Source organism: Bombina bombina, chromosome 6, assembly GCF_027579735.1.
Source record: "Bombina bombina isolate aBomBom1 chromosome 6, aBomBom1.pri, whole genome shotgun sequence".
Taxonomy (NCBI): domain Eukaryota; kingdom Metazoa; phylum Chordata; class Amphibia; order Anura; family Bombinatoridae; genus Bombina; species Bombina bombina.
Genome location: NC_069504.1, coordinates 232,744,123 through 232,763,092, shown reverse-complemented (window position 1 = coordinate 232,763,092; position 18,970 = coordinate 232,744,123). Strand labels below are relative to the sequence as shown.

Genomic DNA, 18,970 nt, shown 5'->3' with positions numbered 1-18,970 from the left:
TACTAAGGCTCATTGGCTGATTGGTACTTACTACTAAGGCTCATTGGCTAATTGGTACCTACTACTAAGGCTCATTGGCTGATTGGTACTTACTACTAAGGCTCATTGGCTAATTGGTACCTACTACTAAGGCTCATTGGCTGATTGGTACTTACTACTAAGGCTTATTGGCTAATTGGTACCTACTACTAAGGCTCATTGGCTGATTGGTACTTACTACTAAGGCTTATTGGCTAATTGGTACCTACTACTAAGGCTCATTGGCTGATAGGTACTTACTACTAATACTCATTGGCTGAAAGGTAGAAATGCTCATTGTACTTATTAGCCAATGGTGTTTAATATGTAGAACACAAATTATACTTCAGACTGGCTTTTAATTTCAATTTAAATCCCTTTACTTTTACATTTTCCACAGGAACAAGAAATATATACCTGCATGCTAAAATGCGGGATAGAAGAAATTATATTAGTACAATGTCACATTTGAATTGTAACATTTAACAGAATGTTCCATGTTTTATAGCAAATTAGAAAAATGTTGCTTTTGCTGTCACTGTCTTGCAATAAAATGGGTTCTGTAGATAATATGAGTTCTTTACAGCATATTATCCGTAAATGAGATGCATACCTAATGGTCATTTTTCCATGTATCTTAGTCATTTTTATGTGTACTGTCTTAATTTGATTTCTTCCTTCTGTGTCCTCCCTTTTTGTGTTGTCTTTCATGACTGTTCTGGATTGTCACTTGCGGTAGGTTTATTTACTTATTTGGCTACATCGTAGACAGCTAAAAGATTTTGTGATTAGTTGTCTTGACAGCTGGTGTTTCTCAGTTGAGATTAATCCACTGTTTAACACTGCTTAATACATCAAGAGGCTGAACTAAATTGATTTTATTCAAAAGCAAATAGGTTTATTCCCCCAAATACAAACCCAATTACATTAAGAAAGATACAATTGTGTAATTGCTGCAAATAACAATTTGTCATGCTGGTTGATCAATCCTTCACAATTTTTAAATGATCTTACACTACATTAGCATAATATATATATATATATATATATATATATATATATATATATATATATATATATACATACACAAACACACACACACGTATACATATATTTATTTACTTAACAAAATAGGACAAAATAGTTGATAATAGTTGATAAACAAATAGCTTTGTTTTCTGATTATGCAAACTGCTATGAATAGTTACTCTAAAAGCTGTATTTATATCTATCAGAGCCCTACAGAGGATTTTTGAAATGTCATCTGTGCTTTGGATGGAGTAAGACATAACAGGAGCTGAGTAACCATTCAGTTATACTGTTGTAAGTGGCCAAATGGCCTTTCAAAGAGTGAATATTAGATAGTATCAAAACTACTGCTGTGCCCAAAAGACTGAAACACAGAGTGATAGCAACATTTAACATGCTGGCAAAAGGTAAACGTTCCTTTGCCAAACATATTCCTTAGTTAACATTCATCATTAACTATTTTTCTAGTTTTGTTTCATTTGTTCAAAAGCCTCTTGGCACAGAGAGAAGCAGTTGTGCCAAATTATATTCCTCTTTACTGCAAATATATTCCACTAAAATATATTCATGTATTTTATCAACATGCATATTTTTTCCTTTGCTGAAAACATATCCAAGCCTAAACTGTGAAAACATACTAAGGGTCAGATTATGAGTGGCGTGCTAACAGTTGCGCGCGAGCAATGTTAGGTTTATCGTGGCTGGCTGTTTTGCGAGCATCAGAAGTAGCTTGTGCATTACAAGTTAAGTTACATTTAAAGTGCATCGGGATGGAGTGACCTCCAAACTCTGGTTAACTTTTACGCTTGAATAAAAAGTATCCCAAAATACACCAAAAATACATCTAAAAGTACGGTTTCACTCATAATAACACAAATGAACATTATTAAAAAAAATATTGCATACAAAAGTTATAAGGGCTTAAAGACATCAGGTCTCATATGTTAGAAAAATAAAGGACTGCAAATGGCTTTAACATAGATATACATACATACACATCTCTAAATATTTAGATGTATGTCCACCTAGTCCTCTATCCCTATCCCTTTATCTCTCTATCCCTGAATCCATCTATCCCTATCCCTCTATCCTTCTTTCCATATCATTCTATCCCTATACCTCTATCCCTATCCCTCTATTTCTATCCCTCTATCTCTATCCATCTATCTCTATCCATCTATCCCTCTATCTCTTTCCCTCTATCTATCTATCCCTCTATCTATATCCCTCTATCCCTATCCCTCAATCCTTCTATCCATATCCCTCTAACCATCTATCCCTCTATCTCTATCCATCTATCCCTCTATCCCTATCTCTCTATCAATCTATCCCTCTATCCCTATCCCTCTATCCATCTATCCCTCTATCTCTCTATCCCTGTGTCCATCTATCCCTATCCCTCTATCCCTGTATCCATCTATCCCTATCCCTCTATCCATCTATACCTATCCCTCTATCCATCTTTCCCTATCCCTCTATCCATCTATCCCTCTATCTCTCTATCCCTGTATCCATCTATCCCTATACATCTACCCCTCTATCCCTATCCCTCTATCTATATCCCTCTATCCATATGCCCCTCTATCTCTATCCATCTATCCCTCTATCTCTATCTCTCTATCCATCTATCCCTCTATCTCTCTAACCCTGTGTTCATCTATCCCTCTATCCTTCTATCCCTCTATCCATCTATACCTATCTCTCTATCCATCTATTCCTCTATCTCTCTATCCCTATATCCATCTATCACTATCCCTCTATCCTTCTATCCATATCCCTCTATCCCTATCCCTCTATCCCTATCCCTCTATCCTTCTATCCATATCCCTCTATCTCTATCCCTCTATCCATCTATCTTTATCCCTCTATCCATCTATCATTAGCCCTCTATTTATCTATCCCTCTATCTCTATCCTTCTATCCATATCTCTCTATCCCTATCCCTCTATCTCTATCCCTCTATCCATCAACCCCTTTATTCCTATCTCTCTATCCCTATCTCAACATTTTTTTATTTCTGGACAGCAGTGGTCCCACCCACTCCCACCCCCTCCCGCCCCCTCCAGTGATGGGCCGCCCACCGTCTCCCTTCTAACCCTCCCACACCACCAACGATCAGCACCACCACTGCCCGATGCTGAGAGGGACACAGAGTTTCCGTCTCTGCTTCGGTACCTCTGTAAGACTATTTCTGCACTGCCCCACTTATGGGGCATGCAGAAATAGTGCAATCTTGCTACTTTTAGCAAAATTGCGGCAGAAAGAGGCCCAGGACAGTAGCGTCGTACAGGGTACGACGCTGGTCCTTAAGGGCGTAATGACCGGGGGTTGAGGGGTTAAAGCCAAGTATGTTTGTCTCGCGCTGCAGTCTCTACTGCACGTGACTGCATCAGACAAACATACCTGGCCTCTTATAATATAGGATGTATTTTTAAATAGATATTCCTATATATATATATACCACGGTCACAATATTCTAACTTTGTTTTCTTGCACGCCTAGGATTAATGTGCAAGCGAAAACTTTTTACTTTCAACTTACTTCTAGCTTACTTCTAGTGGAGATAGCGCACAAGCAGGAGCTATAAATACCTCTCCACTCGTATTCTAACCCTTAATGTTTTAATGTACCAGTTGTATTATATTACTAAAGTAATTTGGTCAATAGAAGAAAATAAATGAAATAAAATATGTATGTAGATATATATATATATATATAAATTATTTTTTATTATTATTTATTTATTTTCATTTATGATTTTAAAATTAATCATTTTGAATAACTTAGAACGCATTTTTTTCAGTTTAACAACATTCTATAAACAAAATTATGAACAATGTAAGCAGTAGTTGAACATTTCTTTCAAAACCTTTGCAAATTTTGTCGCTATAACTAAACAGAGAAAAGGAAATTAAAATTCTAAATGTTATTTTTAATGCAGCAAGAACACATAAGCTTTCTTATGCTAACTTGAAGTTCATTACCAAATCTCCATTTGATGAAATTACAAACATACATCTTAATTTCTAAGCAAACAATGCTCAAGTTATTTCACAAACATTCACATGCTTAAAAATTAATTTAGCTCAGCCTAGCTTTACATTGAGAATGAAATGAAATATTTAGCTTAAAGGGACACGGAAGTGATGGATTAACATGCATTAAAAGTGCTGAAGCAAAAGGATGGATAAGCTTCTTCAACCAAAACAGGCTTTTTTATTATACTGTTTTACCTTAAAGGGACATTAAAGTATTTTTTATATATGCATAGTAATTTTATTTTTCTTTAGTTTTTATTATCTTTTTAAAGCATTTGAAACTGTCACTTCTTTTACATAGGTTCAAATCAGCAATAACACTTGACAACCCTTATGATTATTGTTTAACATATCTCCATTGTAGCCAATTAGAGATATGTACTGTTCTACGCAATTACTGCTTAGTGTGTAGAAGTTTCATGCTATTTGAAGCATACTTAAGTATGGGATTTGACTTACATCCTCTCTAGTGATTATGGGAAAAGTGCAATTTCTCAGACGTATATTATGGCAAAAGTAATCAAAATAAATAATAAAGGGATAATGCAATGTATTATAGTAAAACAAATTAAATTGTTAATACATTAATGTAGAATTAAATTTTGAGTTTTATGTCCCTTTAAAGGTGCAGAGGTAGAAGCTGTACATTAATGTTAATGGATCTCTTTCAAGTCCCCAATATGCAACCTTTTTCTTTACGGTCTTCGATTCACTGATAGCATGATTTTACTCCCAAGATACATCTTTTTGTGCATTTGGGTTTACTTTATACCCCAAAAAATAAAGCTAAATATTTTGTAATAACTTTAAAGTAAATTTACTGCATGGAGATGATGCATTTTAATATTATAGTTTAGAATAGATTAAATCCATACACTTACATTTTTTGCATGTAAATGAACTAATTTCTTTAAAAAAATACTGTTAGGTTTACCTGATATATCATTTTCTTTATTACAAAATGTATCAAACATTTAAAATATCCAGCTGCCCTTTTCCCTTAAGAAATTTGTATTTTATTTCCATTCCTTTTAATTGCTTGCTGAGAAGATATGTCAGATGGGTTAATGCCATACAAAGTCTAGATTCATCTCCCAGTGCTTTAAATGGTTTCCTATTGAACCTATGAGTCTGGGAAAATGTTGATAATATTCACAAACTAAATCATGCTGTGCATTCTTCTTCAGGCCCTAAAGGATGATGATGATGATGATGATGATGCAGAGACTGGTTTAACTGACGGAGAAGACAAAGAACAACCTAAGGAAGACGAAAAATTAGGGAAACTTCAATATTCTTTGGATTATGATTTCCAGAATAACCAGGTTGGAACTTTTTTTATTTGAATACTTGTTTATTGTGAGGTTTTCTAAACTACCTTATTTTTGTAGCAACAAATATCTTTATTGGAAGAGAAATCTGTATTTTGATATCATTTGATACACAAAACCAGTCTACCTACTAAACAACATCCTATTTGTCCTATAATTCTTAGATGTGTAATATATACTTTCATTCAAAAAAATACTTCTGAGAAAAGTTATAATGTCCTGATAGTTTACATAGGTAAGCCACAGGCACTCTTATACTCCTGAATTCTTGACATGGCAGATATCACAGGTATATAATTGACCCCTTAGTTAGATGTGACATCACCCATAACAGGAAAATTTGGCTTTTTTATTCTTGGATTGGGCAAGCTCATGAAAAACATAGTGACTAAATGATTCAGTAACAAAAAGCTAATAAATTTGAGACAAGTTTCTCACACTTAACCAATGATATCTCTTCATGAAGTGTGTTAGCACAATTAACAATATATAATTGTTAGAAGTTAATATATAACTTTTTTGCAATAACTTATAAACATTTTGATGAACACTCTGCTAAACAGTGTTTTCTCATGAATTAGATAGAATACCGCTGTCAAATTATCTCTATACAAAGTATTTGTGGAGATAATGCCATGTAACTAACCATGTTTTCTAATAGATTGGAAACCCTATGAAAAGTCATTCAAAATAGTATGAACAGCTCTTCTAATGTATTATAATAGACCCTACTTTCCTTTTACTCTTTTTTTTATTTCCTTTGTGTGCTCTCATTTGCTAAATCCACCTATTATTTTGACTACCAGAAATGTGTTTAAATAAAGGAAAAACAGAAAATAGTACAGGAGCCTGTGGATTAAATAAAAACTCTTAATGTTCACATCAAATGCAGAATCACAAATATTCTCTTCTCGTCTATTGTTACTGACCACTCAATACACGTACAATACCATTAAATCAATGGGAGACTATATAAATCTCAAAAAGCTAAATCCTGCCAAAGTAATAAGTGGAAGAAAATGGTTCTACAAACACATTCTGCTTTCTCTATAGATGAAAACAAACCTATGAACCTTATTGAAAGAAAGCAGTTGTTGAGGCTCTCAATGCTATAATGTCAAATAAAAAGTCATTGAACTTTCCGACTGTGTAACGTGCGTGTAGACACACTCTGGTGTATTTAACAGCTATACAGTAAATATAGCCAGTTATAAACTGAACCACTTTCTAAAAACCAGGTTTAAAAGAAAACAATAAGGTGGTATTATAAATATAGGTGCACATTTATCTGCAAAGAATAGCAGGGATAAAAGTCTGTCTGGCATCTGATGGGTTAACATATACAAATATTCAAACATTATAAAAATATATATTTTTTATAATTACAGAAACAATCCTAAATCTATTTTAAATATAGTTCACTTTATTATACATCAATTATTGGTTTGCTTTATGTTATTTTAACAATTTTATTAATTTGCAGAGAAACATAAATAAATACAAGTGCTACAGATTTTGGTGGCTTTACAAAAAAACAATAATACTAATAATAATAATAATAAAAAATATATATATTTTGCATATAGTGGAATTTAAAACAGCAAATAATAAGCCCTCAATTATGTAAAATACAAGTTTGTTTTTTAGTTAAGATTTATATTTATAGATATGGAAGAATAAAATTTGCTATATAGTATTTTGTAATTAAAATGTGCTTCTGATTTTATATGAAATAGGAACCACTTTAATAGGATATGTACCTCAAAAAAATAATAATGCTGCAATATTCTGCAGATATCCAGAGATTAGACACTTTAACGAGTTTTCTGAAAAATGAATTGATATTCACCTTACATCATGCATTGCACTGGGCTTCAAAAGGAGGCATGACCAAAGAACTCTGTAGGAGCATGATAGCTTATTTTGAGCAGATATTTTAGAAGAGGAAGTGAATTATTTTCCACTCGACTGAGTAAAAATCATAGACTCATCTTTATGTATTTCAAAGTTATATGTCATTTGTGGGTCAAATATTGCACACCCAGAATGAGAATGAAGTCAGAATCACGTACATTAGGCAATAATAATGCAGTGTCTTGAAATGTGGATTGCATTTTATAGATTTTTCCAGCCTATCTCTCTAGAAACCCATAGTTTTATAGGTACTATAGGATCATTTATATCTCTATAGTAAGTAAAAAAAACTGAGAGATAGATGATAGATATGTCTGTCACTATTAATAGCGGGTTGCATGCAATCTAGGCTGTAGGGTGTGGCATGTTAAAAAGTTATTAAGTTAAGATATGATGAAAACTTAGTATCAAATTTTTTTTTGTATTTTAGTAGAAAAAGTAATTTCAATTAATTAGTGTAGTTTTACTATTTTGTTTAAAGGGATACCAAACCCAATTTTTTTCTTTCATGATTCAGATAGAGCATACAATTTTAAACAACTTTCTAATTTACTCCTATTATCAATTTTTATTTGTTCTTTTGGTACCCTTTTTTGAAAAAGCAGGAATGAAAGTTTAAGAGTCGGCCCATTTTTGGTTCAGCACCTGGGTAGCGCTTGCTGATTGGTGGCTAAATCACTAGCCAGGGTTTGAAACCAAAAATGGGCCAGTTGCTAAGCTTATATTCCTGTATTTTTAAATAAAGATACTAAGGCCTAGATTTGGAGTTCGGCGGTAAAAGGGCTGTTAACGCTCCGCGGTTTTTTTTCTGGCCGCACCATAAATTTAACTCTGGTATCGAGAGTTCAAACAAATGCTGCGTTAGGCTCCAAAAAAGGAGCGTAGAGCATATTTACCGCAAATGCAACTCTCGATACCAGAGTTGCTTACGGACGCGGCCGGCATCAAAAACGTGCTCGTGCACGATTCTCCCATAGGAAACAATGGGGCAGTTTGAGCTGAAAAAAAACCTAACACCTGCAAAAAAGCAGCGTTCAGCTCTTAACGCAGCCCCATTGTTTCCTATGGGGAAACACTTCCTACGTCTGCACCTAACACTCTAACATGTACCCCGAGTCTAAACACCCCTAACCTTACACTTATTAACCCCTAATCTGCCGCCCCCGCTATCGCTGACCCCTGCATTACACTTTTAACCCCTAATCTGCCGCTCCGTAAACCGCCGCCACCTACGTTATCCCTATGTACCCCTAATCTGCTGCCCTAACATCGCCGACCCCTATGTTATATTTATTAACCCCTAATCTGCCCCCCACAACGTCGCCGACACCTGCCTACACTTATTAACCCCTAATCTGCCGAGCGGACCTGAGCGCTACTATAATAAAGTTATTAACCCCTAATCCGCCTCACTAACCCTATCATAAATAGTATTAACCCCTAATCTGCCCTCCCTAACATCGCCGACACCTACCTTCAATTATTAACCCCTAATCTGCCGACCGGAGCTCACCGCTATTCTAATAAATGTATTAACCCCTAAAGCTAAGTCTAACCCTAACACTAACACCCCCCTAAGTTAAATATAATTTTTATCTAACGAAATAAATTAACTCTTATTAAATAAATGATTCCTATTTAAAGCTAAATACTTACCTGTAAAATAAATCCTAATATAGCTACAATATAAATTATAATTATATTATAGCTATTTTAGGATTAATATTTATTTTACAGGCAACTTTGTAATTATTTTAACCAGGTACAATAGCTATTAAATAGTTAAGAACTATTTAATAGTTACCTAGTTAAAATAATAACAAATTTACCTGTAAAATAAATCCTAACCTAAGATATAATTAAACCTAACACTACCCTATCAATAAAATAATTAAATAAACTACCTACAATTACCTACAATTAACCTAACACTACACTATCAATAAATTAATTAAACACAATTGCTACAAATAAATAAAATTAAATAAACTATCTAAAGTACAAAAAATAAAAAAGAACTAAGTTACAGAAAATAAAAAAATATTTACAAACATAAGAAAAATATTACAACAATTTTAAACTAATTACACCTACTCTAAGCCCCCTAATAAAATAACAAAGCCCCCCAAAATAAAAAATTCCCTACCCTATTCTAAAATACAAATATTACAAGCTCTTTTACCTTACCAGCCCTGAACAGGGCCCTTTGCGGGGCCCCAAGAATTTCAGCTCTTTTGCCTGTAAAAAAAAACATACAATACCCCCCCCCCAACATTACAACCCACCACCCACATACCCCTAATCTAACCCAAACCCCCCTTAAATAAACCTAACACTACCCCCCTGATGATCTTCCTACCTTGTCTTCACCATGCCAGGTTCACCGATCCGTCCTGGCTCCAAGATCTTCATCCAACCCAAGCGGGGGCTAGACATCCACTGAAGAAGTCCAGAAGAGGGTCCAAAGTCTTCCTCCTATCCGGCAAGAAGAGGACATCCGGACCGGCAAACATCTTCTCCAAGCGGCATCTTCTATCTTCTTCCATCCGATGACGACCGGCTCCATCTTGAAGACCTCCAGCGCGGATCCATCCTCTTCTTCCGACGACTAGACGACGAATGACGGTTCCTTTAAGGGACGTCATCCAAGATGGCGTCCCTCGAATTCCGATTGGCTGATAGGATTCTATCAGCCAATCGGAATTAAGGTAGGAATTTTCTGATTGGCTGATGGAATCAGCCAATCAGAATATAGTTCAATCCGATTGGCTGATCCAATCAGCCAATCAGATTGAGCTCGCATTCTATTGGCTGTTCCGATCAGCCAATAGAATGCAAGCTCAATCTGATTGGCTGATTGGATCAGCCAATCGGATTGAACTATATTCTGATTGGCTGATTCCATCAGCCAATCAGAAAATTCCTACCTTAATTCCGATTGGCTGATAGAATCCTATCAGCCAATCGGAATTCGAGGGACGCCATCTTGGATGACGTCCCTTAAAGGAACCGTCATTCGTCGTCTAGTCGTCGGAAGAAGAGGATGGATCCGCGCTGGAGGTCTTCAAGATGGAGCCGGTCGTCATCGGATGGAAGAAGATAGAAGATGCCGCTTGGAGAAGATGTTTGCCGGTCCGGATGTCCTCTTCTTGCCGGATAGGAGGAAGACTTTGGACCCTCTTCTGGACTTCTTCAGTGGATGTCTAGCCCCCGCTTGGGTTGGATGAAGATCTTGGAGCCAGGACGGATCGGTGAACCTGGCATGGTGAAGACAAGGTAGGAAGATCATCAGGGGGGTAGTGTTAGGTTTATTTAAGGGGGGTTTGGGTTAGATTAGGGGTATGTGGGTGGTGGGTTGTAATGTTGGGGGGGGGTATTGTATGTTTTTTTTTACAGGCAAAAGAGCTGAAATTCTTGGGGCATGCCCCGCAAAGGGCCCTGTTCAGGGCTGGTAAGGTAAAAGAGCTTGTAATATTTGTATTTTAGAATAGGGTAGGGAATTTTTTATTTTGGGGGGCTTTGTTATTTTATTAGGGGGCTTAGAGTAGGTGTAATTAGTTTAAAATTGTTGTAATATTTTTCTTATGTTTGTAAATATTTTTTTATTTTCTGTAACTTAGTTCTTTTTTATTTTTTGTACTTTAGATAGTTTATTTAATTTTATTTATTTGTAGCAATTGTGTTTAATTAATTTATTGATAGTGTAGTGTTAGGTTAATTGTAGGTAATTGTAGGTAGTTTTATTTAATTATTTTATTGATAGGGTAGTGTTAGGTTTAATTATATCTTAGGTTAGGATTTATTTTACAGGTAAATGTGTTATTATTTTAACTAGGTAACTATTAAATAGTTCTTAACTATTTAATAGCTATTGTACCTGGTTAAAATAATTACAAAGTTGCCTGTAAAATAAATATTAATCCTAAAATAGCTATAATATAATTATAATTTATATTGTAGCTATATTAGGATGTATTTTACAGGTAAGTATTTAGCTTTAAATAGGAATTATTTATTTAATAAGAGTTAATTTATTTCGTTAGATAAAAATTATATTTAACTTAGGGGGGTGTTAGTGTTAGGGTTAGACTTAGCTTTAGGGGTTAATACATTTATTAGAATAGCGGTGAGCTCCGGTCGGCAGATTAGGGGTTAATAATTGAAGGTAGGTGTCGGCGATGTTAGGGAGGGCAGATTAGGGGTTAATACTATTTATGATAGGGTTAGTGAGGCGGATTAGGGGTTAATAACTTTATTATAGTAGCGCTCAGGTCCGCTCGGCAGATTAGGGGTTAATAAGTGTAGGTAGGTGTCGGCGACGTTGTGGGGGGCAGATTAGGGGTTAATAAATATAACATAGGGGTCGGCGATGTTAGGGGTAGCAGATTAGGGGTACATAGGGATAACGTAGGTGGCGGCGATTTGCGGTCGGAAGATTAGGGGTTAATTATTTTAAGTAGCTTGCGGCGACGTTGTGGGGGGCAAGTTAGGGGTTAATAGATATAATACAGGGGTCAGCGGTGTTAGGGGCAGCAGATTAGGGGTACATAAGTATAACGTAGGTGGCGGTCGGCAGATTAGGGGTTAAAAATTTTAATCGAGTGGCGGCGATGTGGGGGGACCTCGGTTTAGGGGTACATAGGTAGTTTATGGGTGTTAGTGTACTTTAGGGTACAGTAGTTAAGAGCTTTATAAACCGGCGTTAGCCAGAAAGCTCTTAACTCCTGCTTTTTTCAGGCGGCTGGAATCTTGTCGTTAGAGCTCTAACGCTCACTGCAGAAACGACTCTAAATACCGGCGTTAGGAAGATCCCATTGAAAAGATAGGCTACGCAAATGGCGTAGGGGGATCTGCGGTATGGAAAAGTCGCGGCTGAAAAGTGAGCGTTAGACCCTTTAATCACTGACTCCAAATACCAGCGGGCGCCCAAAACCAGCGTTAGGAGCCTCTAACGCTGGTTTTGACGGCTACCGCCGAACTCTAAATCTAGGCCTAAGAGAACAAAGAAAAATTGATAATAGGAGTAAATTAAAAAAGTTGCTTAAAATTGCATGATCTATCTGAATCATGACATAAAACATTTGGGTTTAGTAACCCTTTAACAAAAGTTAATATGGCAATGTAACCTTTAAGTTTGAAGAGTTCTTTCAAATTTTTTTTTTTTTTTTTTTTTTAGTATTTCTAGAATTACTGATGCATTTGATTTATTTTAGAAATACATATTAATAGTTGTGAAGATCTACTGTTTATATAGTTTAGGAATTATAAGTAGAAAACAAGAGTTAGGATAAGTAATTATTCGCTTAAAGGGACATTAAACACTAAGGCCTAGATTTGGAGTTCGGCGGTAGCCGTCAAAACCAGCGTTAGAGGCTCCTAACGCTGGTTTTGGGCGCCCGCTGGTATTTGGAGTCAGTGATTAAAGGGTCTAACGCTCACTTTTCAGCCGCGACTTTTCCATACCGCAGATCCCCCTACGCCATTTGCGTAGCCTATCTTTTCAATGGGATCTTTCTAACGCTGGTATTTAGAGTCGTTTCTGAAGTGAGCGTTAGAGCTCTAACGACAAGATTCCAGCCGCCTGAAAATAGCAGGAGTTAAGAGCTTTCTGGCTAACGCCGGTTCATAAAGCTCTTAACTACTGTACCCTAAAGTACACTAACACCCATAAACTACCTATGTACCCCTAAACCGAGCTCCCCCCACATCGCCGCCACTCGATTAAAATTTTTAACCCCTAATCTGCCGACCGCCACCTACGTTATACTTATGTACCCCTAATCTGCTACCCCTAACACCGCCGACCCCTGTATTATATTTATTAACCCCTAACCTGCCCCCCACAACATCGCCGCCAGCTACTTAAAATAATTAACCCCTAATCTTCCGACCGCAAAGCGCCGCCACCTACGTTATCCCTATGTACCCCTAATCTGCTACCCCTAACACCGCCGACCCCTATATTATATTTATTAACCCCTAATCTGCCCCCCACAACGTCGCCGACACCTGCCTACACTTATTAACTCCTAATCTGCCAAGCGGACCTGAGCGCTACTATAATAAAGTTATTAACCCCTAATCCGCCTCACTAACCCTATCATAAATAGTATTAACCCCTAATCTGCCCTCCCTAACATCGCCGACACCTACCTTCAATTATTAACCCCTAATCTTCCGATCGGAGCTCACCGCTATTCTAATAAATGGATTAACCCCTAAAGCTAAGTCTAACCCTAACACTAACACCCCCCTAAGTTAAATATAATTTTTATCTAACGAAATAAATTAACTCTTATTAAATAAATGATTCCTATTTAAAGCTAAATACTTACCTGTAAAATAAATCCTAATATAGCTACAATATAAATTATAATTATATTATAGCTATTTTAGGATTAATATTTATTTTACAGGCAACTTTGTAATTATTTTAACCAGGTACAATAGCTATTAAATAGTTAAGAACTATTTAATAGTTACCTAGTTAAAATAATAACAAATTTACCTGTAAAATAAATCCTAACCTAAGATATAATTAAACCTAACACTACCCTATCAATAAAATAATTAAATAAACTACCTACAATTAACCTAACACTACACTATCAATAAATTAATTAAACACAATTCCTACAAATAAATACAATTAAATAAACTAGCTAAAGTACAAAAAATAAAAAAGAACTAAGTTACAGAAAATAAAAAAATATTTACAAACATAAGAAAAATATTACAACAATTTTAAACTAATTACACCTACTCTAAGCCCCCTAATAAAATAACAAAGCCCCCCAAAATAAAAAATTCCCTACCCTATTCTAAATTAAAAAAGTTACAAGCTCTTTTACCTTACCAGCCCTGAACAGGGCCCTTTGCGGGGCATGCCCCAAGAATTTCAGCTCTTTTGCCTGTAAAAAAAAAACATACAATACCCCCCCCCAACATTACAACCCACCACCCACATACCCCTAATCTAACCCAAACCCCCCTTAAATAAACCTAACACTAATCCCCTGAAGATCTTCCTACCTTGTCTTCACCATCCAGGTATCACCGATCCGTCCTGGCTCCAAGATCTTCATCCAACCCAAGCGGGGGTTGGCGATCCATAATCCGGTGCTGAAGAGGTCCAGAAGAGGCTCCAAAGTCTTCCTCCTATCCGGCAAGAAGAGGACATCCGGACCGGCAAACATCTTCTCCAAGCGGCATCTTCGATCTTCTTCCATCCGGAGCGAAGTGGCAGGATCCTGAAGACCTCCAGCGCGGAACATCCATCTGGACCGACGACTGAACGACGAATGACTGTTCCTTTAAGGGACGTCATCCAAGATGGCGTCCCTCGAATTCCGATTGGCTGATAGGATTCTATCAGCCAATCGGAATTAAGGTAGGAATTTTCTGATTGGCTGATGGAATCAGCCAATCAGAATCTAGTTCAATCCGATTGGCCGATCCAATCAGCCAATCAGATTGAGCTCGCATTCTATTGGCTGATCGAAACAGCCAATAGAATGCGAGCTCAATCTGATTGGCTGATTGGATCAGCCAATAGGATTGAACTTGATTCTGATTGGCTGATTCCATCAGCCAATCAGAAAATTCCTACCTTAATTCCGATTGGCTGATAGAATCCTATCAGCCAATCGGAATTCGAGGGACGCAATCTTGGATGACGTCCCTTAAAGGAACAGTCATTCGTCGTTCAGTCGTCGGTCCGGATGGATGTTCCGCGCTGGAGGTCTTCAGGATCCTGCCACTTCGCTCCGGATGGAAGAAGATCGAAGATGCCGCTTGGAGAAGATGTTTGCCGGTCCGGATGTCCTCTTCTTGCCGGATAGGAGGAAGACTTTGGAGCCTCTTCTGGACCTCTTCAGCACCGGATTATGGATCGCCAACCCCCGCTTGGGTTGGATGAAGATCTTGGAGCCAGGACGGATCGGTGATACCTGGATGGTGAAGACAAGGTAGGAAGATCTTCAGGGGATTAGTGTTAGGTTTATTTAAGGGGGGTTTGGGTTAGATTAGGGGTATGTGGGTGGTGGGTTGTAATGTTGGGGGGGGGTATTGTATGTTTTTTTTTACAGGCAAAAGAGCTGAAATTCTTGGGGCATGCCCCGCAAAGGGCCCTGTTCAGGGCTGGTAAGGTAAAAGAGCTTGTAACTTTTTTAATTTAGAATAGGGTAGGGATTTTTTTATTTTGGGGGGTTTTGTTATTTTATTAGGGGGCTTAGAGTAGGTGTAATTAGTTTAAAATTGTTGTAATATTTTTCTTATGTTTGTAAATATTTTTTTATTTTCTGTAACTTAGTTCTTTTTTATTTTTTGTACTTTAGCTAGTTTATTTAATTGTATTTATTTGTAGGAATTGTGTTTAATTAATTTATTGATAGTGTAGTGTTAGGTTAATTGTAGGTAGTTTATTTAATTATTTTATTGATAGGGTAGTGTTAGGTTTAATTATATCTTAGGTTAGGATTTATTTTACAGGTAAATTTGTTATTATTTTAACTAGGTAACTATTAAATAGTTCTTAACTATTTAATAGCTATTGTACCTGGTTAAAATAATTACAAAGTTACCTGTAAAATAAATATTAATCCTAAAATAGCTATAATATAATTATAATTTATATTGTAGCTATATTAGGATTTATTTTACAGGTAAGTATTTAGCTTTAAATAGGAATCATTTATTTAATAAGAGTTAATTTATTTCGTTAGATAAACATTATATTTAACTTAGGGGGGTGTTAGTGTTAGGGTTAGACTTAGCTTTAGGGGTTAATCCATTTATTAGAATAGCGGTGAGCTCCGATCGGAAGATTAGGGGTTAATAATTGAAGGTAGGTGTCGGCGATGTTAGGGAGTGCAGATTAGGGGTTAATACTATTTATGATAGGGTTAGTGAGGCGGATTAGGGGTTAATAACTTTATTATAGTAGTGCTCAGGTCCGCTCGGCAGATTAGGGGTTAATAAGTGTAGGCAGGTGTCGGCGACGTTGAGGGGGGCAGATTAGGGGTTAATAAATATAATATAGGGGTCGGCGGTGTTAGGGGCAGCAGATTAGGGGTACATAGGGATAATGTAGGTAGCGGCGGTTTACGGAGCGGCAGATTAGGGGTTAAAAAAATATGCAGGGGTCAGCGATAGCGGGGGCGGCAGATTAGGGGTTAATAAGTGTAAGGTTAGGGGTGTTTAGACTCGGGGTACATGTTAGAGTGTTAGGTGCAGACGTAGGAAGTGTTTCCCCATAGGAAACAATGGGGCTGCGTTAGGAGCTGAACGCTGCTTTTTTGCAGGTGTTAGGTTTTTTTTCAGCTCAAACAGCCCCATTGTTTCCTATGGGGGAATCGTGCACGAGCACGTTTTTGAGGCCGGCCGCGTCCGTAAGCAACTCTGGTATCGAGAGTTGCATTTGCAGTAAAAATGCTCTACGCTCCTTTTTTGGAGCCTAACGCAGCATTTGTTTGAACTCTCGATACCAGAGTTAAATTTATGGTGCGGCCAGAAAAAAGCCCGCGGAGCGTTAACAGCCCTTTTACAGCCGAACTCCAAATCTAGGCCTAAATAAATTCTAGGTAGAATAATTCATTCAAATAAAAGATTAGTCTGAGAATAACGTAGATGCAATTTTTAAAGTTTCATAAGCTGTTTAAATATTGACAAAATAAGTGTAAAGTTTTAGTGTCTATAAAGCAATGGGAGCTGCCGTGTTGTAACTTAGGTTACCTTCTCTGCTGTGGCCAATTAGGGGCAGTTTTAAATAGATCACTAGTGTGTGCAGCCAATGGCTATGTTGAATATAACAGTGTTCTGTACTTCAATTTCCAGCAGGAACTGAAAAATTTAAAATTTCAGAATGGAATTACAGGAAAATGAGACAAAATAAATAATGAAAGTATACTGCAGAGTTATATATATATATATATAAATATATATATGATTTATTATTTTTTAATACCATCTCAAAGTGTTTAATGTCCCTTTAAGATAGTATCAAAACAAAAAAGAGTAACATTTAGGGGTTTATGCCACAAGTCAAGGGACTATAGATGCCTGCAAACACACTGTACTACCTAAAGGTCTAGAAGAGCAGACATAATTCTGGAATTATTATTTTCAAAACGATGAAAACTTCCAAAAGAAACTCACGGAAAAAGATATCTCAAAAGAGGAACAATCCTATATAGTGCATAATAAAAAGACAATGTAATAGCACAATCTGAATTTCAAATGAGCAATAGATTTTTTTCATTTTTTTTTTAATTTGCTGGCCCCCTGTATCATGTGACAGCCATTAGCAAATCACAGACTCATATAGATATACGTGTACACTGTGAACTCTTGTACATGCTCCATAGGAGTTGATGTCTCAGAAAGTGAGTACATAAAAAGAATGTGCAACATTTAATAATGGAAGTAAATTGGGATGTCTAATAAAAATACATGCTCTGTCAGAATCATAAAAGTTTAATCTTGGCTTTAATGTCCCTTTAATCAAAGAACAATACTGACCAGCTCATAAAAGTAATTAGTGAAAAAGACTAAACCTTACCATTTTAAAGAACCAGTCAACACAGTAGATTTGCATAATCAACAAATGCAAGATAACAAGACAATGCAATAGCATTTAGTCTGAACTTCAAATGAGTAGTAGATTTTTTTTTTGACAATTTTAAAAGATATGTCTTTTTCTACTCCCCCTGTACCTTGTGACAGCCATCAGCCAATCACAAATGCATACAAGTACCATGTGACAGCCATCAGTCATTCACAAATGCATACACACTTATTCTTGCACATGCTCAGTAGGAGCTGGTGACTCAAAAAGTTTAAATATAAAAAGACTGTGCTCATTTTGTTAATGGAAGTAAATTGGAAAGTTGTTTAAAATAGCATGCTCTATCTGAATAATGAAAGTTTAATTTTGATTGAGTGTCCCTTTAATAAAAGATATGTGCATGCACAATAAAAGTTATATTTATAGTTAAGATAATATATATATAAAACAGGATAAAACATAAACAAGGACCTAACCCAGACGAAAAATTGGACTATAACTAAATGGAAGAATTACTTAACATGGGAAGGAAATATACTAATCTCTACTTGGCACCAAATAGCAATGGTATCTTTTTTTATTTCAAGCCAGGTTCTATAGCACAAACCATAAGACCCTCTGCACTAATAATTTGAATAAACTGAGGAAGACAAGCAAAATAAGTTCAGTACAACAGAACTGGGATTGAAATGGACATTTTATTAATTTGAGACTTTTTAATTCTTATGTGTCCTTGAGATATATATATATATATATATATATATATATATATATATATATATATATATATATATATATATATATACCCCAGCCTCGTAATGTGCTTAAAGGGACATGAAACACAAATTTTTTCTTTCATGATTTAGAAAGAACATGCAATTTTAAACAACTTTCTAATGTACTTCTATTATCTAATTTGCTTAATTCTTTTTATATATTTTGCTAAAAATCATATCTAGATAGGCTCAGTAGCTGCTTATTGGATGTTGCACATAGATGTCTCGTGTGATTGGCTCACCCATGTACATTGCTATTTCTTCAACAAAGGATATCTAATGAATGAAGCAAATTACATA

The 18,970-nt window shown here is 36.1% G+C and overlaps 1 protein-coding gene across 1 annotated transcript in view; it reads left to right on the top strand.

Moving 5' to 3' along the window:
• The window catches only part of SYT1 (synaptotagmin 1), a 991,400-nt gene that overhangs the window by 749,092 nt on the left and 223,338 nt on the right, over positions 1–18,970 (top strand). The window contains exon 7 of the mRNA XM_053716760.1: positions 5,273–5,410. Within this exon, the coding sequence (XP_053572735.1) occupies positions 5,273–5,410 (138 nt within the window). The remainder of the gene's footprint in view (positions 1–5,272; positions 5,411–18,970) is intronic.